This window comes from Mytilus californianus, unplaced genomic scaffold, assembly GCF_021869535.1.
Source record: "Mytilus californianus isolate M0D057914Y unplaced genomic scaffold, xbMytCali1.0.p SCAF_2, whole genome shotgun sequence".
NCBI lineage: Eukaryota > Metazoa > Mollusca > Bivalvia > Mytilida > Mytilidae > Mytilus > Mytilus californianus.
In genome coordinates, this window is record NW_026262668.1 from 59,305,052 (window position 1) to 59,331,594 (window position 26,543).

General features: G+C 31.3%; 1 protein-coding gene across 3 annotated transcripts in view; it reads right to left on the reverse strand.

Moving 5' to 3' along the window:
• Positions 1-20,325, reverse strand: part of LOC127730135 (slit homolog 3 protein-like) — a 46,633-nt gene extending 26,308 nt beyond the window's left edge. For all 3 annotated transcript variants that reach the window (XM_052238278.1, XM_052238277.1, XM_052238279.1), the window contains exons 1-2: positions 20,272-20,325; positions 6,865-7,092 (exon numbers count right to left, since the gene is read on the reverse strand). In XM_052238278.1, the coding sequence (XP_052094238.1) occupies positions 6,865-7,031 (167 nt within the window). In that variant the 5' untranslated portion in view covers positions 7,032-7,092; positions 20,272-20,325. The remainder of the gene's footprint in view (positions 1-6,864; positions 7,093-20,271) is intronic.
• Positions 20,326-26,543: the final 6,218 nt, after the last annotated feature.

Below are 26,543 nucleotides of genomic sequence, written 5' to 3' on the forward strand. Positions count from 1 at the left end.
TTTTTCAATGGCGTTGTCAGTTTATTTTCGACTTATGAGTTTGAATGTCCCTTTGGTATCTTTCGCCTCTCTTTTACGGGCATTTTATAAGGCAAAAAAAAAACTTTTACATACCATGAGTAACTATTGCAACATATACTAGTTGTTATGAACGTTTAAATATACTTTCATAGTTTTGTTAAGCCGAAAATATTGTTCCCGGCAAAACTGACAGTTTCCTATTTTGCGTTACGAAATTCCTCCAACATGTGGCATATTCGAATAACATCTTTTGTTTTGCAGTTTGTTATTAATACTAAATTTCATTAGTAACTGCATTTTACCTGCTTTATATTCCAAAATCGGTGTAAAGTCGGATGAAATTGTCCATTCCTTCAATATAGTCCAATGTTTACGTACTCGCTAACTTTAATACACACATTTAACCTTGACCGGTAGCGACCTATTTTCTTACACGCAAGGATAAGGCGTGCTAAGTATTATAAAAAGGGGATTTTCCGACTAGCAAAACGAATTTGAACTCATCTTTACAGAAACTTAATAGGTAAATACTTCACGCACGAAAAACACAGAAAACCGTTAAACATATTGTACTTTCATTCTTTGTAGTAATTTAAAGTTATAATAATAATTTCTTTTTCTTGAAATAGTAGTTTAGTTGTTATTTTATTTAGAAAACCTGGCAAAGGTATTTCAACTATTGAATAGAATAAATATCTAGAGACTAAAAGTATTGTAAGAAAGATTGAGAACAATCTTTACACTGGTGACAAAGAAAAAATATTTTAAAATTATTACACTCCATATTTGTTTACACTTAAAAAAAAACTGAACATAATAAAAAAGGACACTTCAACAAAAGGTGAAAGAAAAGAAAAGTACAGTTGGTAAGATTAATTAAGCTTATAGTATATATTTCATTAATTTTAGATTCAACAAGGATAAATTCTAATCCAAGTTGAAGGAATTTATTGAGTTTAAATATATATCAACAAGGATAAATATAAATCCAAGTTGAAAAGAAATAATAGTTAATCAAAATCTGTGTCAATAGGGATAAATTTTAATCCAAGTTGAAAAGGTTATAATTATTAAATTGAATATATATCAACAAGGATAAATATGAATCCAAGTTGAAATAAAATAGTTAAGGGGTATACATCAACAAAGATAAATTCTAATCTAAGTTGAATGTTAAAGGATAAAATATTTTAAGTCAAATTTCAACAAGGATAAAATAAAATTCAAGTTGAGCTAGATTAATATTGAATACCATATTCAACAAGGATAAACTTTGATCCAAGTTGAGTTTTGAATTTAGGAGTCTATTTTTAACAAGAATAAATCTGAATCCAAGTTGAATATTAAAACCATAATTTTTCAATAGGGTCCAGTTGTAAAATTTATAGTCTATTTCAAAGTTGTAAATTAAATAGTCCATTTCATAAGCTTATTTGTTTTACAACAAGGATAAATATAAATCCAAGTTGAAGTTATAATGATTTTTCGATAGAGTCAAAGTTAAAAAATTATAGTCTATTTCAAATTTGTAATGTATATAGTCTATTTCACAAAATAAGGATAGATTCATAATCCAAATTGTGTTTTAAAAGTAAGACATAGGAAATTCTTTATCAATTTCAACAAGGATAAAAAGTCCTCTAAGTTGAATAATTCTAAAAAAAAAAAAAAAACGCAGGATTAACAAGGATAAAATTTATTCCAAGTTGATTAGTAAATTGAAACTCTTGATTCCATTAGGAGTCAAAAGTAAGATGTATAATTTGAGAAATAGACAACCTAGTATGTCCACGAGATCAATGTCTTTAGGAAGGGGAAGAGGAAGGGGATCTGGAATAAACCCACCAAGTAGTTTAGCCATTCCGAACCATGCCATATCATCTGGGAATATGGAGGCCCATTTTTTCAGGGGAACCTAGAAACTCTCATGATTATTTTAATGCAAGGTTTAATATCCCTGAATTCAATCATGGGGAGACAATAAATAGGTATTCAAATATATTGCCTATTGTCAATTAATGAAGGAGAAAGGGAGATAACTAATTTGACTGAAGAAAATCCTCGTACCATGGATCATACTATCAACTTACCTGCTATAAGTCAACAAATTGAGAATAACTTTTATCCGTTCCTTGTTCCAACTCAAAGTCGAAGTGATAGCGCTTTAATTTCAAGATCAATCAATTCTGATAGTGATGAGCTCACACAATTAAGAAGACAATTAGATGCCTTAAAGAATGAAAATTTTGAATTAAAGAGAACAGCCCAACAAAACAGCCTTCCGATACCAAGTTCAAGTCAAACAAACCCTAATCAAAATCTAGTGAACACAATTACCCAGTCAACAGAGCAGTTAGGGTCAATTGTATATGCTGGTACCCAAAGTTATGTAAACCAAGATATTGCAAGTAGCAAAATTTCAAAGAATCCAGTTATTAACAATCACATGAACCGGTATACTCAGAGTCAATTTTTGAGCAACACATATCCAAACAATACAGTTCAAAGAGGTGACTACTCACAAAACCGAATTCCAAATAGCAACTTTATGCAGAGTCAAGACCCAAACAGTAATTTTCTAAAATATCGAGTTCAAAACAGAGATTCCCAACAGTATTTACCAATCACAGAGCCAAACTTGATAGCAATACAGCATCCCAGTGGACCACAGTATATCAACACATCAGAAGTTACAAGAGTAAATGAAAATGGACGCTGAACAAGAGTGCCATTCTATAACGGGAAGGATCCATGGAATGCATATGTGATGCAATTTGAATTGATTGCAGAAATGAATAATTGGAGTCCATCAACCAAAGCCGTAGAACTGGTTACAGCTCTCAAAGATGAAGCAATGGTATATGCCTCATTTCTTACACCAGAGACAAAAAGAACATATTCAGTACTTTGCGCAGCCATGTCAAACAGATTCGGAGACCATGGGTACCCTGAAACTTACAGACAAGAGCTCCATACTTTGAGAAAGAACAATAGAGAGACAATACAAGAATATGCATCAAGGGTCGAGATGTTAGTCGGGAAGTCTTTCCCTACAATTGACACAGCAACCCACAGTACACTGAGCGTGGAGTATCTGTTAAGAGGCCTGCCAGATCAGAGTATAGCCATTGAACTGCTTACAAAAAGGATTACCAGCATTACAGAGGTAACTCACCAAGTTACTTTATATGAGACCTATAAGAGAGGTTCAAGAGATAGAAACATCCGCCAGCTTGGTACAACAGATTGCAGTGACACTGATGATTGTGAATCTGAGCACATAGAGGTCAGAAAAGTTGGAGGGAAGAGATATGTCACAGAGGAAAGATTGACACAGTTTGAAAGAGGCATGTCAGAGTCTTTTGAAAAAATTATTCAATGAAAAATGGCAAAGTACAACAAAACACAGGAGTCTGACAGTAGTTCAAGGCCAAATAAGCAGATGTTTAGTGACAAAAAGATCAGATTTAAGAATTCAAGATGTTTTAGTTGTAATGAAGAAGGCCATTACATAAAAGATTGACCAAAAGGAAAGAGAAACCAGTATCATAAAGATAACAATAACAGAAATGGTTTGAAAATCAACTATGAACTGAATCAAAATCAAAACTTAAAGTCTTTAAACTTGCGAGGGCTGAAACTGTCGGCCAAGTGCCAGCCCCTATAGTTATAGAAAAAATTGAAGATAAAGATACTAGTATATTAAATGAGAAAAAAACCTTGTCAAAGAGAAACAGTGGGTACAACAGCTATAAATAGATCATTTGAAGGAGATACATGTAGCCTAGTTACAAGGAACCTCGACTTAAGCCTAGATCTGTTGTTTGAGGAGTCAAGGGAGATACAGCAGAACACACAGAAGAACACACCAAAGGAGGTAATGGGTAGTGCAGAACCAATCAAAGGTATAGAAGAAAATATTATCATTGATCGGGTGACAGCAGCTACCAGTGGTCATTAACAAGATTGTGACTAATGCATGCGCAGTTATTGACACTGGAGCAGAGGTGACGGTTCTTAGTGAAAAGCTGTATAAACAGATTCCTAAGGGTCAACGGTCAAAATTAAGGAGAGCAACAAGGAATTTGGTGGTTGCTGAGGTTGGAAAGAACCTAACAACAAGAGGAATTACAGAGGTAGACTTTGATTTTGTAAGTGAAACCTTCAAATGGCCAGTGTATGTAGCACCCATTGGTGACAATATGTTATTAGGTTGTGACCTAATTGATGAAATGAACATCACAATCAATCCTAAGCAAGGCTTACAGTTTAATGGTCAGTGGATTGAATGTGAGACTAAGAGACAAACTGATGGAGTAGCCAGAGTCGGAGTAAAGGACACAAATTCTGGGCTTATCATTGACAAAGAAGCGGAAAGAAGTGAGTTCCTGTCAACCAGAGATTCAATGGCAGAGCCAGTAATGGCCGATGACAGAAAACCCATGGTAGCAACTACGCAGGACATGCATGTATATATAGGAAATATTACAAGCGCAAGTCATAAGGGTACACAGATGGACAAGGTCGATGTCCAGATGTTGCCTGAGCTCTTGCAACAAATTACAGAAGAAAATGTAAATGTTACAGAAGAAAATATAAATGTTATAGAAGAAAATGTAAATGTTACAGAAGAAAATGTAAATGTTACAGAAGAAATTTTAAATGTTACAGAAGAAATTGTGAATGTTCCAGTAACAGAAGAAAATGAAAATGTTCCAGTTACGGAAGAAATTGTAAATGTTTCAGTTAGAAAAGAGGATGGAAACATGTTCTGTCAGGAGGAAAAAATAAGTCAACTGAAAGAAAGTTTCCGTAAAACAGATTTAGACCAAACTAAGAAAGAACTTGAGAATGAAAACAGGTAACTTAAGACACACAAAAAGATTGGAGAAAAAAGGAAGAAAAGAGCAGAAGAGGACACAGAAAGAGAAAAGAGCAGAAGAGGACACAGAAAGAGAAAAGAGCAGATGAGGACACAGAAAGAGAAAATAACAGAAGATGACACAGACAGAAAGAAAAACAAGAGACGAACCAATAATACAGTGAAGTTGTTGGACAAAGGAGACATTGAAAATTTTAAAAAACAATTTTTTAGTGACAATATTAATAGAGACAAAACTATAACTTGTTGACATTATTTATTTGAATATATGTTGTGTTTAATTACATTGATATAATTTTTAGCATACTACGTGTCGTGATATCAGATTAATCGTGACATAGCCAGCAATATATATATACATATATATTTTATTATGATAATTGACTAATATTTTAATTTACTTTGATATTTATAAGCTCCTCGGCAGGTGCTTGTTAAAATCGTTTTATTGAACGTTCCAATTTGTTAAATATATCACATTTATTTTTTTTAATTTCGAGACGAAATTTTATTTGACGGAGAGCAGTGTTATGAACGTTTAATTATACTTTCATAGTTTTGTTTAGCCGAAAATTTTGTTCCCGGCAAAACTGACAGTTTCCTTTTTTGCGTTACGAAATTCCGCCAACATGTGGCATTCGAATAACATCTTTTGTTTTCCAGTTTGTTATTAATACTACATTTCATTAGTAACTGCATTTTACCTGCTTTATATTCCCAAATCGGTGTAAAGTCGGATGAAATTGTCCATTCCTCCAATATAATCCAATGTTTACGTACTCGCTAACTTTAATACACACATTTAACCTTGACCGGTAGCGACCTATTTTCTTACACGCAAGGATAAGGTGTGCTAAGTATTATAAAAGGGGGATTTTCCGACTAGCAAAACGAATTTGAACTCATCTTTACAGAAACTTAATAGGCAAATACTTCACGCACGAAAATCACAGAAACCTGTTAAACATGTTGTACTTTCATTCTTTGTAGAAATTTATAGTTATAATAATAATTTCTATTTCTTGAAATAGTAGTTTAGTTGTTATTTTATTTAGAAAACCTGGCAAAGGTATTTCAACTATTGAATAGAATAAATATCTAGAGACTAAAAGTATTGTAAGAAAGATTGAGAACAATCTTTACACTAGTAATAGGGAAAATTGCATATTTAAAAATGTCACTTATTTTACTTGGTTTTCCTAAATATTTAAATATTCATAGAAACAACTTCGACTTTAGTGAAAATGTTTAATTTGGGGTTATTGTTTCTAGAATCTCCTTTGTATTTCCTCAAAACAACTATGTAAGGAAACTGTATCACAATATTAGATTTTACACATTTTCCGCGAAAAGATGGTGCAGTATGAAATCATTGTCACGTTATAACTTCGACAATATGCTTAATATATTTTTTTTCCGAATCCATCCTTGTATATATCTTTGTGATTCATGATTCTCATGTAACTTTCAAAACAAATGTATATTTGGTCAAAATAAGGGTTTTTAGGCGAAGTAAACATAAACAAAATTTGGTGGTATTTTGGATTTTTTTTTTACAATTTACTATGTATCTATAACTCGTGTACTCCATCTGAATATCGAAAACTGATACATTCAGCATGTTTCATCCAAATAAACAGTGCCATTCAATCTAAGGTTTGAGACGTATCATTTTTGAATTGAATGTTTAACACTTCACAATCAGAATGGAATTTCGAATGATTAATTAATATTAAATGTAACATTCTTACATTTTGAATTTTTTTTTAATGTGAATCATTCCTGAGATAGCCACAGTGACAGTAATTTTCAAATGTAGATTCCCATACTTTATTTATATTTAAAAGATTTTTGGAAAATTACCTGGAGTAGTCAGATTCAAGTAAAAATAAAGTATGGCTAGTGCAGAATGCACACATATGTAATATTTAAAGTCTTAAGCATTATTTACCCATACTTACAGAAGTGTAACATTTGCTTCTATACCATCTGGTACTGACGTTAACTGTCTGTTGGAACAGAAATATTTTGTTCCAACACAACCGCAGCTTGCCGTAGGACAAGCATTTATACCATGATATGAAGTGATAATATAACTAATAATTGTGACGTACAAGGTTTTCGACATTTTGTTTTGTAGTTTCTTATTAGTAGGATAGCATATTCCATATATATCACAAAATGAATATCTGAAAAAGACAACAAAATATTTTATCATGCTTAAATTGATAGTTTTAAAATTCTCATCATTATAACGTTCACATAGTTTCCACTATATTGAGAAAATTTCACATTTTTAAGTATTTAAAAAAAAATTCTAATGAATATTGATAAACAAAGTTCATACTACACAGCTAAACCATGTTTCGATGATTGATAGTTGTCTGTACCCTCCTTAGAATAATTGTAAGAGGGCCATATCTTCGACAGCTTTTGCTTACTTATAACACACCTTAAATATTTGAATAAATCTATAATGCATACGTATGTGGTCGATAATTAGCGATTATCATTATATGTCTTAATACCTTTGTGTCATTTGAAATGAATCTACACAAGAAAGTTGTCATTTTTCGGTCCGATTTGATGCATATCACATAATACATTACAAAATGTATCTAATTATTTCGTGTAGGTATTGAATAGTAAAAAGGAGATGTGGTATGGACCAAATGACGTGGATTTAAGCAACAATAAATCACCGTACGGCCTTCAACAAAGAGAAAACGAATACTGTATAGTCGCCTTTAAAGAGGACCGAAATGACAAAACGAAAATTAGCTAGGGTCTGGTTTTTGTATTTCAACGACCTATATAATTATGTATAAATACGTGGTGTAAAAATTGCTTTATCTGAGAAATCAGTAAAATGAAATTACTTTTAATTTCTGTAAAAAATCAATTTCAAGAACAGTCTACAATTTTGATCAGTTAATGAAATTTGTTAATACAATCATAGTAAATTTTTGACAAAAAGTGGTAGTAAATGTTTGTGATTTACCGGAGAGACTTCTAATTTGAAATGTTGTACTAAATGGTCACTGTTAAATTGTTACCACTATCACACTATTCTTTGAAAATAATTATTATCAGAAGTACTACGTTTCATGACATTGAACAGTGGGAAATCTAGTGAAAAAATATTACTTCCCCTGTAAACTCGGAAAAGAAGAGCTTTTCAATGTTTGTCCCGTTTTAGCAAGGCCGCCATCAATTATAAATTCACGGAAAAACGTTCTGGTATATAGTTGAAATAGAAATAAGTTGAAATAAAAACAAAGCTTTTATTTAATGTTATCATTTCCTTTATTGAAATAGCAAACGACTAGTACAGCAGGCTTTGAGAGCTTGAAGTAAAATTGGTTTAAAATGTTGCTATGCGAATAAATTCCTGGAGTACCAACTTTAGTTTATTTTTCTATTAGCTGTATACCTCTCTTGAACATTCTTATTATCCGTATATAGATGCAGCTAGATCAAGTTGATATACAGCAAAGATTAAAACTTTTGAAATTAAGGTACTAAGCAAATTCAAATGGACCTTATCCCGATGTAAACTACCTTATCAAAATATTTATCTTTAATTTTTTAACCTTCACAGACAGACATTTAAATTCACGAAAGACAATATTTTTTATTGAATATTCACCTGACAAGAGCAGATCGTTGTACTCGACAACTTTTACGTCAAAAATAAGTATATTTTGGGACATTGTAACATGCTAAGGACTTTGTTGAGCACTCTGAAAATTAGTGACCCGAAAGATCTTTAGATTTTGTAAGTATATGATTTTTTCCAATTTTTTTTAACAATATAGAGATAGAGCTTCACAAACTTCTAATGCAATTATCTCGATAAATACTGAACATTGCATATCGTGTATTTGCAAATATATTTCCAATAACACAGTTTAACAAATAATTTCTTTAAAATATACAACTGTTGTTTAGAAATACTTTTTGATCTGTATCGTCACCGACTTTGTTTTATTATTGATTTTCTCGACTTTTTCGTAAGAAGAGTGAATTTTCTTTCGTTCTCGTTCACTAGATTTCCCACTGTGAACAAGTCATCGAGTTTTTCATTACATTATAATTTTACGTCCAAATACAAGTCTACCTATTGCTTTGGGAAAAAAATCAACAGATATACAAAGCTTATAATTTGGTATGCCAAAAAAGAGTAACGGAAGAAAGTGATAAACATATATTCAAAAGTCAAATGAATTTGAGATATTTCAACAAGTTACTGTCAGATGAAGAAAAAATCATTGACGGTTTGATCAATTGGTTTTGCTCAATTCATTTATTTGTGTCTTATACACCTGATATCCTTTATTTTCAACTTATTAATATTCGTTTCTAAAGATTACATTTCAAAAAGTGTGTGCCCTAAACAGATCGTCTCAATTATTTCTAATACAATATTTTTTTCATGATATATCCAGTATTGTTTACATATCAAAAATATTGCTGTGTTAAACACATGTACAAATAAAAGTTAATACTGTTATAGTAAAAGATCCGTAGTTGACCAGAGAACAGATATATAGACAATAACTGTTTAGTGTCTTTATCCTGCAATTAATTTTGTACATTGTTTTTGCTTTGAAAGACAAAATTGGTGGCATTCGGTTGTTTTCTGCTCTTTGGTCAGGTTGTTGTCTCTTTGACTCATTCCCCATTTCCATTCTCAATTTTATTTTAAAAAACTCATATTTATTGCATTTATTTTCGATTTAAAATCTATTAGTTTTTGTTGATTTTATCTTTGAGTCCCGCGTAGTAATATTTACAAAAATCACACAATCAGCTGATGACCGGTACGCCGAAAAGAATCTCGCATGGTCAACAATAATACATCGCTCAAAGTTGATAATTATTTATTATAACATAACAACTAATTTAAACTGTAAAAAGAAATAACAAAACACTGTCCGATTTAAGACAAAATTGTATGATTTATGCTACGCTTCAGAATTTCGAACTGACCGTGACATTCACTGATTATTGACAGTGTTGCATGGCTGATTTTGTGTGTTACACATGTATACATTCAAGTTTTGAACTTGAAGATTGGCGCCGTAGAAAATGGAGTTAATCCTGCTGTTCATGTTTGTCTGTAAGAATGCGACTGCAATACACATTCTGAGGTCACGAAAGTTCATGCAACTCTCGTCAACAGCAATACACAAAAGTAATCCGGCAGTGGGCGAAGCTATAAAGCGATATCTGTAATGTATACAAATACAGGCTAGCGATATCTGTTGGGCTGTTAATGTATCATAAGACACCCAATTGCAGGATAAATATTAACATTGATTTGGCTAATTTTTGTTTATATGAAATTTGATATTATTTTTTAATGAAACAAAAGCGCAGAAATTTAGAGTTTGAAAATACACTGTACTATATCACATTTTTATCTGATGGAATCCAGTATTGGAAATTTAACCGGTCCAAAGTCAAGATATCTGAAGTCTTTTGATTGACCTAAGCTCGTCGGGTATTTTTTTCAAATCTTATTATTTACCTATTGTTGTTGATGCTTTCATTGTTTCATAATTCCAGTCCCACTTATTTGTTTTCAAAAACTATAATCGTTATTCGTAATTAAGGAATGTCCTTAATAAATATTTCTATGGGTAACACCTTGAAAGTTGACCATATCAATATCCTTGAATGATTGATTGTTTGATGATTGCTTCACGTTCAATGGCTATCATTGAATGATGATGATGAACAAGTTCTTATAAAATTGATATAATATCTAGGTTTTTTAAGTCCTATTGCAACGAAATCAAAATCATCAGAGTTATTTGATTATTATATTAAGCTTTGACCTCGTACATTAACGTCAATAGTAGTGCATCGATGTTCAAATCTTATAAATCGATTCAGAACAAACAAATCAACGTAAAAAACTCCTTATGAAATCACAGAAGATACTGGGTGAATCGACAGGTTAAATATAAGCGAAAGTAGTTATTCGGAAAATTCATGTACCAAGTCAGGAATATGACAATCGTTTTCTATTCATTCCGCTGGTTGATATAGTCTAACGTTTGATTTTGTCAGGTATGTGAACTTTCCCTCCCCCTCCATCCCTTATTGAATTAACCTTGGAATTTGGTATTTTGTTAATAATTTTTTACCGGTGTTCAATCCAATAGATATTTAAGACAAATCAAGGCAACGAACAAAAACTGAGGTAAGGCAAAATCTAAAATAAGCTGGACGCCGCATTTACAGTGACAACGTCTATATTTTGATAATACTAAATATGTTATTCAATCTTTTACGTACAAAAAGTGTTACAAAAATAATATAATAAACTTAGCCACATCTTGAAATAAAATGTCGAAAACAATACTTGAAATTGTGGATACTCACGGTAAAGCTATAATTACAGTGTCGATGTTGTTACAATTAACGACATCTAGAGAGAAAACCCAAATAAACACAGCGAGTTGTTAAAAGGAAGTACAAATTCGAGAATTAGTCGAAAACGGTGATGTCTAAATTGGGGAAGAGGTCGGGATTGTAGGTAAGACAATTGGAACATATCCGTTGTAATTTGACACATAGATATTCTATATTCAACGGTCACCTAGATCATGCTTTCCTCTGAACATATTTTAAGGGGTTACTTCAAAAGCTTCCTTGTAAGTAGTAACCCCTATCGAGAAAATCATGATAGGATACTCAAGTTCTGGAATACTGTATCTCACTTTAGAGATATATATTCCATACACAGGCGCTGATGGAATGATGCTACATAGTAATGGAAAATTACATTGTAATAGCTTAATTCATGTAATTCATTTCTTAGAAAAGTTACACAAGTTCACAAAACACTTCATAGGAAATGAAAGACTGAGCAACAAAACACCATCAGAATAAAATTGAGAATGGAAATGGGGAATGGGTCAAAGAGACAACAACCCGACCAAAGAGCAGAAAGCAGCCGAAGGCCACCAATCAAAAGAATGATTTCAAGTGCTCCGGAAGAGTAAGCAGATCCTGCTGAACTAATGGCACCCGTGACTCATGGTTAGTACACATTCGGTGAATTCACAATCGAAGAGGACTGGATTGGGCTACGACAATTGAATATATTCATGGTTATCTGTGACACAGATATCCCATAACTTTCAACCAACTCATGATGGCGTAAAACTTTCGTACTTTACTACGTGGAACCTTTAGTCCAATATATTGATTGCAAGTAGCAAACCTCTATTAATGAAACTGTTATAGGACACAAGCTCTGGTATATACTCCATATGCAGGCGCTGTCCAATAATAAACTCATCATAGATACCAGGATTAAATTTTGTATTTACGCCAGACGCGCGTTTCGTCTACAAAAGACTCATCAGTGACGCTCGAATCCAAAAAAGTTAAAAAGGTCAAATAAAGTTCGAAGTTGAAGAGCATTGAGGACCAAACGATGCTTCAAATAAGTGGAAAAATCATAATTGGAAAGCCCATATTATTATTTGTGTTGCAACGATTTGTTCTCATCTAACCCTTTTTGTGATTTTATATGTAAATTAAGGCTAAAGTAGTTTATCGATGTTCTAAGCTCGGGAATAGCACGAGATACATCGCCCACCATGCTTATCCACACTCATTCAAAATGTCACAATCGGGAATAGCACGAGATGCATCGCCCACCATGCTTATCCACACTCATTCAAAATGTCACAATCGGGAATAGGACGATGTAAGTTTTGTTTAAATCTTATTGTTTTATACAAAGGTTTTTTACACACCTGGTCTTGCATCTTATGAAGTTCATGTGATTTTCTCAGTATGTGTTTGTTGCCTCTTTTTTTTTGTCTTCTTGGTCGATTTCTGGGATTTAAACATTGATAAACTACTGTTGCCTAAATTTAACCCTTCTTGAAACAAGATATTTGAATCTTTGTGAAAACAAAGTAGGATTAATTCTTTCAATCTGCCTCTACCATATAATTATCACAGCTACCATGCTTACAATTTAATTCGTCAAACGCACGTTTCGTCTACAAAAAACTCATCAGTGAAACTCAAATCCAAAAAGTGAAAAGGTAAAATAAAGTACGAATGTGATTATTATTGAGGACCCAACATTCCGAATGGTTTTGTCAAATACAGGTAGTTGTAGATAATTAGGGATACTAATGTAAAGGATAGAAAAGTTAAATGTTAGATTCTGTTGCTACATGAATGAGGATTTAATTGTAAGTACTCTTACATATCTTTGTCATTTTTTAAGAATTCACATCTGCTTATCACCTCACCTAGTGTAGATAGGTAATCAGTAACGCTGAAGCCGGCTTAGATTGCTGACAAAGTTGATGTTAAAAGTTTGATAATAGGTTTCGTGGAGTACTTGGAAAACCCAGCAATATAACTTTGTTTGTAAGAACATTTAATTTGGTATCCAGGACTTGCAAAAATAACGGATCCAACCTTATAGTGATAACTAGATTGAATCAGAAACGTCATACATGTATGTTGCTATCGGCATCCAGTACATTTACTTGGTGTCAAACTAAAATATATGTTATGTTTTCCTAAATAATAACTCTATAGCCATCACAAGAAACCTAAAAAGAATATTTAAATTTCAAATGTAGCACAACTTTTCTGGAACATGGAACTTTATCTGTTGTATTCATTTATTTACTCAGTTTCCTTTACCTAAGTACCTTATTCACCCTTATTTTTGGGTGGGGGTTCATATAGCTTGTTCTTTGTTTTCTTTGATGTATTGGTGTCCTTATGCCATTTCGTATTTTCTATTTTGTCCATAGAGCTGTTTCGTCAGACTTTGTATTTTTTTCTTTGTATTTTCCGATTTTCAGTTAAACAAATTATGAAAATACACTATAAGTGCATATTAATTAATATATAGAAGCGATCATTCTGTTTCCTCATAATGCCAAAAGATATGATTTGAGATTACATTACTGATGCAAAACAAGGAGAGAACGTAACAAATTTATCAAGTGTTGTTTCTTTTTGCAAACAAACTGCCATAAAAGTAATTGATTTATGGTCATGATAAAATCGGCAAAATAATTCAATTCCTGATATTAATTATATTTATAAAGTTCTGGCATATTACGAAGATTAGATCTCAATGCCAATTTCACATTTCACCGAGTTATGAATTATCAATGCATCTTTCTGGATTAATTTTCTATTCTATTATATTATTTATTTATGTATTTCTCTGTCCTGAATGTTCTTGCATTTATTTGTACTTTATTCCTGTCACGTAATGTTGTCATTTTAGCGGTATTTTTAACATTGCTATAGACGCGTGAGGTTTGGCTAGCCATTAAACCAGGTTCATCCCACCATTTTTTCTTAACATGTTCTGTACCAAGTCAGGAATATGGCAATTGTTATCACATAGTCCGTTTTTATGTATGTTGGCGTTTGTTTTTGTAGCAGTTCAGTGTTTCTGTTGTTCCGTTTTGTTTCCTCTTATAGTTGATGTGTTTCCCTCAGTTTTGGTTTGTGACCCGGATTTGTTTCAGTTAAATCGATTTATTACTATTGAACAGCGGTATACCACTATTGCTTTTATTATTCAGCTCAAACCTCAGAATTTAAAAGAGAGGCGAAATATACCAAAGGGATATTCAAACTCATAAGTCAAAAAACAAAATGACAACGCCACGGCTAAACAAAGAAACATACCAACAGACAAACGGACAAACAACAGTTTGCACGACGAAATCTATTTAAGGTCGACTCTGCTTGATGGAGTAGGAACCCTAATAATTTCTAAATTGATGAACTGGTAATTTAAGAAAAGTATGTTACAAATCATGTGAGTACTGCAGCAAAGAATACTGAGCTGATGATATTCCCGGGAACTTATATGCCACCAGCAGCGTTATCAAAACGGGGAAAGAAAATCCAATATTTGCAGTACATTATAAGAGAGTTTAGTATTAGTATTTATTGTTTTGCTCAGGTCATTAATACCTGCCAAACATTCTGAAAATAAACTGAAAATATCTATATTGATAGAAAGTCTGAATATTCCTGAATTTTCATTGATTTTCACGAAAATTTACTTACAGCCTAAACATGACTCAGTAAGACAGATTTAGAACACTAACATCGGCTAACTACTGTCGCCTTGATAAGATCAAAATGGTCATTTCCAAATCCAGTTAATTATGACATTTTCCATGAAAGGAATTTTCAAACATTTCCACATAATTCATTTCAACGTTATGGAATCTTTAGAACCTCATCGAACTTTTAATTTATATAAAATCAAACACATCTTTTTATTTGTTGATGTGTGACACTCGTGAATGATAATTCGAATTGTTAAAGATAACAAATGTATGTTCATTCTGATTTTTATAGTTAATGGCTTTTCATTTGAATTAATAGGTGTGTTTAACTAGATGTAAAATCAATAGAATATTATTGATTCAACGATTGTTTGAATAATTCTTATTAAAAAGACAAGCTTTTGCAGTCATTTAGCCGGTGAAATAAGCGAATGGAACTGCTTATCTATTCAGAGAAACTCAATAAAGCCATGATTTTTGTTTCGATCATATTACACAATATACAATATTCCGTGATTTCTATTTGTAACAACTATTTCTTTTTATTGCTTAGTTTCCCGTCCCCTTAGTTATAGCCCACACTTTTCTAAAGGTGTAGCTTACTAATCAAACAATAAAATAAATTCCAGTTTCTGCAAATAACACTTTGGAAATGTAATGCGTCCCAAGCGCTTTTATTCATTATAGTTCTTTATCTATAATGGTATATGCTATCTAATGTGTGTGGTCTACACAATATGCCCAAATCAGTTGTATCATACCGTTGATATGTTTATGCAATGTGTTAAACGTCACATTTAAATTTTCTTTATACAGCATATTCATTTTTTACATTAAATGTATTATCTGCCATGTCAGTCACAAGTTTTTAATTTGTTAAACGTCAAATATACAAGAATGTTTGTTATAGTAAGGAGCTCGCAAGGCTCAGATTTCATAAAGTGATAAATTAACTGTTAGTGATTTGGTTTCAAACTAAATATTCAAAGAAAATTGTTGAGTGTGTTTACAGTATTCAAAATCGAAATGCATTATGAACGTATTACTTTTTACCCTCGAAACATGGGTTAAATTAAATAAAAATTTACATTATAAAGAAAGTAGATTTAGTCCCGTTGTAATATATTCAATATTTTGTAGTTATAGAACAAAAACGGGACTTTATCTAAGCCTTGCCTTGTCCATCCAGTTATTCTTTAAAAAAATAATATGATATCGAAAATTAATTATAATTATTAACTTATTAAATGTTTTCGAAAATATCTCTCTCTCTCTCTCTCTCTCTCTCTCTCTCTCTCTCTCTCTCTCTCTCTCTTGTTTACACATAATAACATAACCTAGATGCCAAGAATTTAAGAAGAAAAATTCTATGTTCCAGAAATGTTTGAACATAACGCGAGCCTTCAAAATTACATAATTTGCATTTTTTAATATTTAGATTGTATGCAAAAATATAATCTTTTATCAGATAAATATTGATGAAAGTTATTAGCTATATGATAAATTGCTTTTAAAGATATTATATTTATGATAAAGATGACATTGCTAAAGATAGTATCTACTAAATTTTATTTCATGCTTGAAAACACACATAATAGAAGAAGAAAATTAATGAGCATTACTTTTTTCTTGTGTTTTGAATAGGACTTTGCAAATAGCTCTTACACTTTACAATGAAATTTAAAGAAATGCCTAATTAATCTGTTTTGCGTTTTAATCTAATTTAAACATTTCTTGAAATAAAGCTGACAATTACAAGCTTTATATTTTACAAAGATCTTGAACTCCAACCCATCGTTTATGTAACATGAATTTAACAACCTCTTATACACTTTTTGAAATATGTTATATGAGAAAAAATTTTAGTTGTCAATTTACCAAACGTTGAAGATAACAAATTTTTGAAAAAACTTGGTTGTTATTCGAAATGGTAATTACTTTGTTTCTTTGCCAATCATGTGACAAATAATAAAATTTGAAGCGTTTTAACAGCTCATAGGAAACAAAACTGACACAAACAATTTTAAATGCTTAACATGCATTCGATTCTAATTTTGACTGGAAAATTTTAAAGAAAATAATCATCATATTGAGAAAAGTATCACGTTTAAAAATTTCCTGAAATCAAAATGAATTTGTTCAGTCGAAAAAAATAAAAATTATTTTCAAATATTTTCTTTCTTTTTTGACTTTCTTTTTATTCCCTTCTTTTTTGTTTTCCCCCTTTTTTAAAGGATAATACATAGTATTCAGAAAGCGAGTAAAACTATAAACATTTGTTATTGTTTAAAGGCTTAACCTCTTCACCTTTTTTTATCTCTGAAATTCGCATCAAACTATCTTAAAGTTTATATCTGCTATATAAATCAGTTGAACACCATAAATGTCATAAAAATGTAATCATTCTTTAAAACTTTTTTTCATAAATAAAAATAAAATACTTTAATAGAAACGACGGTATTTAAAATTATAAATCGCAGGAGATATATCATTACATTAGTACATGTTTTCCTGCGCCGCACCATTTTATTTACAGCTGTGTTAACATTAGCTTGCTTCCTGTAGTAGCAAACATATTTTAGCCCTGTTCTCCAAATTTTGTACTATTTATAGTTAATTTTTGGAGGAGTCGCGTGTTGGTTGTTAGTGTAGTCTGTTGTACTGTACAATATTGTTGTATAATTCCTGTTAATAATATCTTTTTTATTACTAGTATCATTATGTTAGTATACACGTGAAAGTTAAATCTAATTGCATATTACTGGTCTTATTTTAACCGCAAACCAAGTGTTTTTCCTTAAACGGCATTAAAATTTGAAAAAAAATTAATTAACATCAATGATAATGACTGGTATAATATTCAAGCATTCACAAAAACTACCAAGTCATCAATAATAAAAATGCGGTAACAAAAGTTTCATTGAACTTAACAATGTTTAATTCCTATGACGCATCTTAGTTACATGTAGTTGTGGATTTAATAGAAATTGATAACAAGGACAGGCCTCAAGACAATCCTAACCATATAGAAACGAAAATATATTTAGCATTACAACGCAAAAATTATTTGAGATAACGAAATCAGGCGTGTAGTTTTTCAGAATAAAGTTGTGCTAATCACACTATGCTAAAAAGAGTACTATACTTGATTATACACCAGTAAAAAACCCATATATGTTAATCTGATTGAATTATACCATATCTGCATAGTGTTTGCAGTTTCTGAAAGCAAGTGTTTAGAATTGAAGCTGCTGATACAAAAATGTCCGACAATCTAATATCAGCGTCTTCATTCCGGCGTAGCTGTCCTACAGCAGCGAGACGAACAGTGTAGAAATACACGATTATGTTAATGTAAATTCAGGTAAAATATAAGAAATATTATATCACTGTTTGAAACTTTAAATATGTGAATTGATACAAGTCGCTCATGATCCAGTTGCAATCCTCTAACAACATTAATTACATGTGATAAAAAAGAGTCAATATTGGATTACCAATGTTCAAATTTCATAAATCCGTCAAAAAGAAACTAACAATATAAATAAAAACTCAACAAATTAGCGAGAATGAGAGAGTCCACATGATAAGCGTCTCATGCTGTGCATGCATCATACGCCATTTTACGTAATTAGTCAGAACAAGTAATAAGTCATTTACTATATCATTTTGGTCGGCCAATTTAGGACAACGGGCTAAATGGATGGATGAATGAATTGGTGGATGTTAACGCCAAAAAGGCAACAGTTTAACCATCTTGTTAATGTTATATGAATATAAATACTCCGGAAACACAAGTAGGACCTTATATGATTTGTATTACCGTATAGGCTGTATTTTGATATTGTATTTCATTATATTTCAAACATATTTCTCAAAAGGTCATTTGAGTTGAATAATTGTACATGCTGAATTTAATTTATGATTACAAAATATCTATTTTATGGTTACTATTTCATTAAGATAAAGCATTTTTTTCTAATTAATCTTAACGTTTATGATATTCATTTTACAGCTGTTTTCATAGGTAATTACTATGGTTTTTTGAAAGTTGGGAGAAAAAAAGGGACAATTAAAATCTCCAGTAGAAAATACTAAACAGCAGCATGAGAATGAAAAGAGACGATAATATAAGTAACAGTCTGCAAAACATCACTTCTAAACAAAGACTTATGAATTCTGGATGAATATTTCACATTCATTGCAACGTCATGAATAGTGTTGGAGTTCACGAAAATAACTGTAATGAATTTCAATACATTAAAAAGAAAAATCTCCTGATATTCCTATAACATATTATAAAAAAAACAGTCGTTGGACGCAGGTTAGGCGCAAATGCTCTAGAAAGGTACGCAGTTCCTGTTCCGGGAGTAGTCACTTATTTCACTCATTTATAGCGAAATTCCAGTGATAAGTAGCATTTTGAAATTGTAAAAAAAAAGGGAATGTAAATTTAATCAAAACATAATTTTATTTTTCCGTGGTAAAATTACAATTGCTCTACATTCATGAATCAGGTGAAATGTATAATTTAGATTTAGAAGGACAAAATATAAGTAGTTAAAATAAAATAATATATTCGGCACTTCAAATAAGAATATATAACTACTTTACAAAGCCTCATATTATAGTTTTTGAAGTTAAATGCACTTATGATATTTATGTAACTTCATTATATGAATGTAAAAAGTAAATACAAAACTTTATGATGTGAATAGCCAGAATAATGAGAGGTGCATTTAATAGCACATTTCGATGTTCTTTTTAAATGACAATTTTTTATTTAGAACTATGCAGTTGGTAAACCACATCTGCCCGGTCGTCTGCCTTTTATCATAAGAATGACACCATGATGCAAACAAATTCAACGCGAGCTCTTTCTTACATTGTGCATATAATGTTTGCATATGATGATATACACAACAAGCTGTCTATTTCGTTGTGTTCTTTGTGAATCTCCGTCCGAAAATATAAACAAACTAAAAATAACCGAAATGAAGACAGACGGACTCAAAAATACAAATTAGACAGACGGACTCAAAAATACAAATTACTACTAAATTTCTGAAAAAAGCACTCACTCAAAAAAATAACAACATACAAAATAAAACAAAAATAAAAGTAGAAAATCGAAATAAATAAAAAGAAATATGAAGACATATATAGTATAATATCTCCAAAACTAAATATTGGGAAAAGCAACTCGTCTGAAATAAAGTTTTAACCAAGAGAAAAATACAAATGAATAAACAAATATTAACATTTTAAATCTCTTACCTGTGTGCTCAAGTAAATAACTAATGATACTCATCAAATTATAAATGAAATTATAATTTATACCTGAGAAAATATGAATATTTATAGTTCACTGTACGCTTCAACACTTTATGTTAATTTCCGACATCCGAAGTTACCCTTTCCGATGACCTGTTGATAAAACATAAAATACAGCATATATATCAATATAGATATATAGCTATTTGAAATGCAAAATTAGATATGATATAATAACTATACAGAAATTGCTTTCCTTTGATAGACTGCTTAAGTGTCGATTTCAATTAGCAACGCCTATGTTGTTTATCGCTGTGCTCACACACATTTCTATGACTGGACACTGTCGCAGCTTTTATATGAATGCAGAAAAACTGTTGAAAAGGCAAATGATTTGAAGTATTGCACCTATAAAAGTACGAAGCTAATTTGTACATAGCAATGACAATGTGAGCGTAATTTGTATGCGACAATGAGTAAGATGCACAAATGATGCTCGCTTGTGGTCTTTAAAAACGAACTTAAATTCAAGCCATACAATGAAATATTTAAGGATGTCCTATAACTTCTAAGGTAGATTGCATACCATTCAAACATGGACAAAATCAGTTGAATAAAATCAATTTGAAAGATAGATTCAGAAAAAAATATTTAATTCTTAGAATACATGTAATTTTCTTTATTTTCTGATCAAAATTAATCAGATGATTATTATTTTAATATTCAAATACATATATGTATAAGTGAATAAGTGAACGTTTATAATTACGAAATAGCAAGATTTAAAATTTTGATTTATTTGTGTACATAATGGTCATCACATTTGTTTACATGTGTTAAGCACTGTTAGACAAATTGACTTTGGATCGAATAGAAATAAAAAAAGAATTAAAGTAGTTTTATATTAGTAATTTAATAGATGATTTGTGCAGGTATGTTAAACAGTTGCCGTACAGACGAAATGACTACCCTTATTTTGTCTGTATTTAACCAGTTTTACATTTGTCGATTAGAAATTTTTTAAGATGTTATCTTCATATCTTAAATTATGATCAAAATACTTGCTCATTTAATAAATGTCTATTTTATAAAGCAATCTAATGTAAATGAAATTAAAAAAGATAAAATGGAAATTTACATTTCATCTTCTGCAACATTTTAGAACTAGAGATGACATTGACGCCCTATTTCTCTTCGAATGAATACAAATGAAATCGTTTTAAAAAGCTGTATAATTGTTTACAAAAATAGTCAGTCACATCATAAAACTAAATATCCACTGAAGGTTGATTTCTGCCAATTTGTCGAGGAAGCCTTGATTAAACATTTATTCAGATTCAACAATTAATGCGACAGGGTCCACTATTGAATAATGTGAATAACATATTAATTAAGAATTATGTTAAAGTACAGCAAAACCTCATAAACATCTCTATCTATGTTTAAGGGTTCACATTATACTTCAATTCCAAAAGGGAATTAAAAGAACGATTGAAAATATGTCTTTACATGTATATAACATTATCGATAGTGAATTCCATGTTTTAGGAAAGATAGTTTTAATATTGTTTAAGCCGGAGTAACAAATTATATAAGAGACTGGAACAGATATTGCTGCTACATAGATACTCCTTGTGGAATAATCGTTTTTCTATATCTTATCTACTTTCAGGGGGGGGGGGGGGATATTTGAAATCAATTACAAATCAAGGATCTACAAAAAGATTGATTGATTGTTGGTTGTAGATATACATGAATAATATAAAGCTGTTCATTGATAATAAAGAATAAAGCATGTACATTACATGTATGATAAAGGTGACATTTCAAACATTGAATTTACAGATTTAACATTGTTGTGCTGATATTTAGAGTAGTTATGAATATAAAATGTGTTTTCAGTCGTGTATCACCTTCACTGGTGATCCAATGGATGGATCTGTCGTAGAGTTGTCACTTGTTTAGACGTACTTATCACATATATATATATATATAATTCGTCTAAATAACAGCCAAACAATGTTAGATCTGTAAATTTGCGGAAGCGAATTTTTTGTTCTTCCCTGGCCGGGATACTGCATCTTACGTTAATCCTTTACAATAGATAGTTCAGCTGATCTGTAACAATTCCATCTTTATGCATTATATATCATGTACTGTGTTACGACGCTAGATAAAAACTGATGAGGAAAGGTAACATCGGGCTACCGAAAGCTTTATTATTATAGAGCCTAGGTGGTCGAGTGGTCTAGCGCGTCAGGCATAGTGCAAGGCGATTTGGTGCCACGATATCTCAATAGCATGAGTTCGAATTCCGGCCAGGGAAAAACTAAACATTTGCTTCCGCAAATTTACAGATCTAACATTGTTTGGCTGTTGTTTAGACAAATTATATATAGAGAATGTATTTTCAGCCTTGTATCACCATCACTGCTGGTGATCCGATGGATAAAATCTGTTGTAGAGTCGTCAGTGGTTCAGACGTACTTATATATATATATATATATATATATATATATATATAAACAAGTCTAAATTAAAAACAACGTTCAAACCTATGATTGCGTTGGTTGAAAACCGCAATTTTTATACGTGTGCATGCAAAACAAATTTCTTGGTAGAGGGGTCTAAATACAGCACAAACAACATTTTCCAAAAGACCAAAAAAGTGAAAAAGTATATTTTAACAAAACGCATTTGACTAACAGGTCGAACAACAGATGTTCTTAAACCCTGCTGACTGCCATTGGCGATTGCCAAATAAACGTATCACAAGATGTTACAAAATGGATCATAAAAATATATATCCCTTTCTATAATAAGTTCACCTTCGTTTGTTGTAAAAATTCATCAAAGATACGTACCCAGATTATAATTTGGTTCACCTGCAAACTAAAAGCAGTGACAATAATATACCATATTCCTTTGCGGTTCTAGACTACTGCAATCATAAACTGATTAAAAAAATACAAACTTTGTCATATGTGTTGGTCCATCCACACGACATGCATGAATTAATTTGCACAGACTGAAAATCACCATTTTGACATAAATTCAAACTGAGATGTCTTTGAATAATGAATTATTTTGTAAATATTTTGAAAATGCATTCTTAGTTGTAATTTGGTATTGTTTAGACAATATAGCTATAAATAATATGTTCAATAACGTTTCAGGCAGTTCAGCAACAAATGTTCTATACATATAATTAATATTGGAACTTTATTCTTTAACAGACTGAACAGATTAATTGGCTGTTGTTCAATGGTTGTCAAATTGCTGCTTCAAGATTAGTAATACCACAGAGGTCTTTGATAATGCAATTCGTTCTGTAAGCAATGGTTGGAACGTCTGCTTTCTAGGAGACAAATTAAAGTTTGTTCAGTCACGTTTCAGTCAATTCGGTATTTATTTAAGGCATAGTAGATATACAATACATGTCCTTTATAGTCTCTAAAGAGGCTATACAGACCATGATTTACTGCGAGCGAAAGCAAAGTGTCAAATCATAATTCATATGGAAAAGTCAAAAAATGACTACAACACTGAATAAAAAAAACTTACTTAATCTTTTCATATTTTCTTTGGCTTAAATCAAAATGGCCGTTTCGGTTTGGAAAAAAAATTTAAACTATCAATCATTTAAGTCTTACAAGTTTCATCAACTTGACGTCATTAATATGAAATAGGATAATATCATTTGACACTTTACAGATTTTATCATTTCCAATATTTTTATCAAAGTGTTCTGCATTTCTATTGACAAAAATTGTTTCAGGTCTGTCAATACTGATGATATTAGTATTTATGTGAATAAATAGATTTAACCCCTTCCGCGTCCTTGTGTTTTCTTCTTTTTTATATGATACATGCATACCATAAATTGGAACATATTAAAAAATCATACATAAATATAAACATATAAGCAACGTCATACCATTGAATGCAAATCAAAAAGAGAAGATTATGTGACACATATATATCAAAGACCTCTTGGTCTGACTCTATTAACCTACATATGATTGTGACTGTTTTCATCTTGATGTTTATATATTTATACACGGACTTTGGATTCTTTTACCTGACATTGGTATACTACTTCGCTATAAGCTGTCAGTTTGGTCCAAAATTAGCTCAAAGACATCGGTAATTTATTATTGGCTTGCAAATCAATAATACAACTCATTTAAATCTGTATTCATGCAATATTTGATTTGACCATGGATCACGCGTATTCTAATTGTGTTCAGTTATTAAACAGAAACGAATGTCAACATTTAAATGTAAAAGAAGAAAGGCACCAAAAAACCATTTCGTTGACTGATTCGCGCCTCAAAAATCTATTCGTTTCACAGTTAACGATATTTTACATCTGTTTTAAAACAAACAGTTACGATACTGTTGTCAGGTCATTAAAGTTTGCATATTTTTGGCTTTAATATTGATTCACTTATAGGGTCTTTGCATCGGAATTAAATATATGTATTCTAAAACCAGTTGCTGGCATGACAGAGGGTTATGTTCTTCTCATATATTTTATGATGGTATAATACTAAAATCCTAACAGGAGGGATTGTGCTTGGTATTTATATGATGAAGACATAATCTTTCAATCAGTTGAATTGAGGTCTGGAGCTGGCATGTCAGTAACTGCTAGTAGTCTGTTGTTATTTATGTATTATTGTCATTTTGTTTATTTTCTTTTGTTTCCTATTCTGACATCGGACTCGGACTTCTCTTAAACTAAGTTTTACTGTGCGTACTGTTGTACGTTTGTTTTTTCTACATTGGCTAGAGGTATAGGGGGAGGATTGAGATCTCAAAAAACATGTTTAACCCTGCCGCATTTTTGCGCCTGTCCCAAGTCAGGAGCCTCTGGCCATTGTTAGTCTTGTATCATTTTTAATTTTAGTTTCTTGTGTATAATTTGGAGTTTAGTATGACGTCCATTATCACTGAACTAGTATACATATTTGTTTAGGGGCCAGCTGAAGGACGCCTCCGGGTGCGGGAGTTTCTCGTTGCATTGAAGACCCATTGGGGCCTTCGGCTGTTGTCTGCTCTATGGTCGGGTTGTTGTCTCTTTGACACATTCCCCATTTCCATTCTCAATTTTAGACCTAGAAAAATCGTTATTATACAATTGCACCTGCTTAATATCTTTTTTTACTATGTTTATGTTTATATCAGGTCGTAAGACCGTCGGCAGTCTATGGTGTTCATCTCGGTTGTTAATTATTAGTCTTGTCTTAACTACGCACGAAATCCCGATACATTATAATGAGTAAATATATTGTTAAATGTTCCTTTTTAATATTTTTGTAATTTGAATGTACGTTTTAGTATGTTATATATCAAATATGAGAATTAAAGGCAAATAAATGATCATGAATTTGGCAGCTAATGCTGCTTTAAAATGTTCATATAATTTTATTTGGGATGTAACACGTCTTCTGATTGGCTGAAAGTTTTTGTCTATCAGCTCATAGACATAATTTTTGTCTTCAGACCATGACGTTATCAACGTTTTTTTTTCATGATTTACTCCTTAAAAATGGAGCTACGCGAGTTATTCAGTGTGCACCAAATTTTTAATGTTATTTCTTCATAGACAGAAAAAATATAACACTCATTCCTTAAGTAAACAGTGGAATGACATTACTTTAAAACTTATGGGGTGGTATTGAAACCCCAATCTATATTTGTGTTTAATTGGGGACAAGTTGAATATATTGTCTTGTTTAAACACTAGGAAATGGGTAAGGGTTAAATGTCATTTTGATCTCAACATCATCTGATATGACTGAATATAAAAATGTTGCCTCTTGTTTTTAGATTTGAATTTAAAAACGTGTACCTTGTTTAGAGATTAAGCTGTTTTGCATATATTTCAATCCGGTTAATCTCGTATTAATCAGTCACCTTCGCGACTTTTACTATTTTGTACAAATTCTTAAGTATAGCTTGCCATTTTAAGTACTACTCAGCTACTTTTAAGACAATTCAGTTCTAACTGCTTGCACGGGTTAGGAAATTGATGTATTGAAAACATGGAAAACGTCCCCCTCATACTGTATTAGAATCTTCTGTAACTAAGTAATAAAAACATGGAGTAGTAAAAACATGGAAAACGTCCCTCCCATAATGAAATAGAATCTTTTGACACTAATTAGTGAAAACATAGAAAACGTCCCTCGCTAAATGTAATAGAATCTTCTGTTACTTAGTTGTGAAAACATCGTAATAGAATCTTCTGTTACTAAGTAGTAAAAACA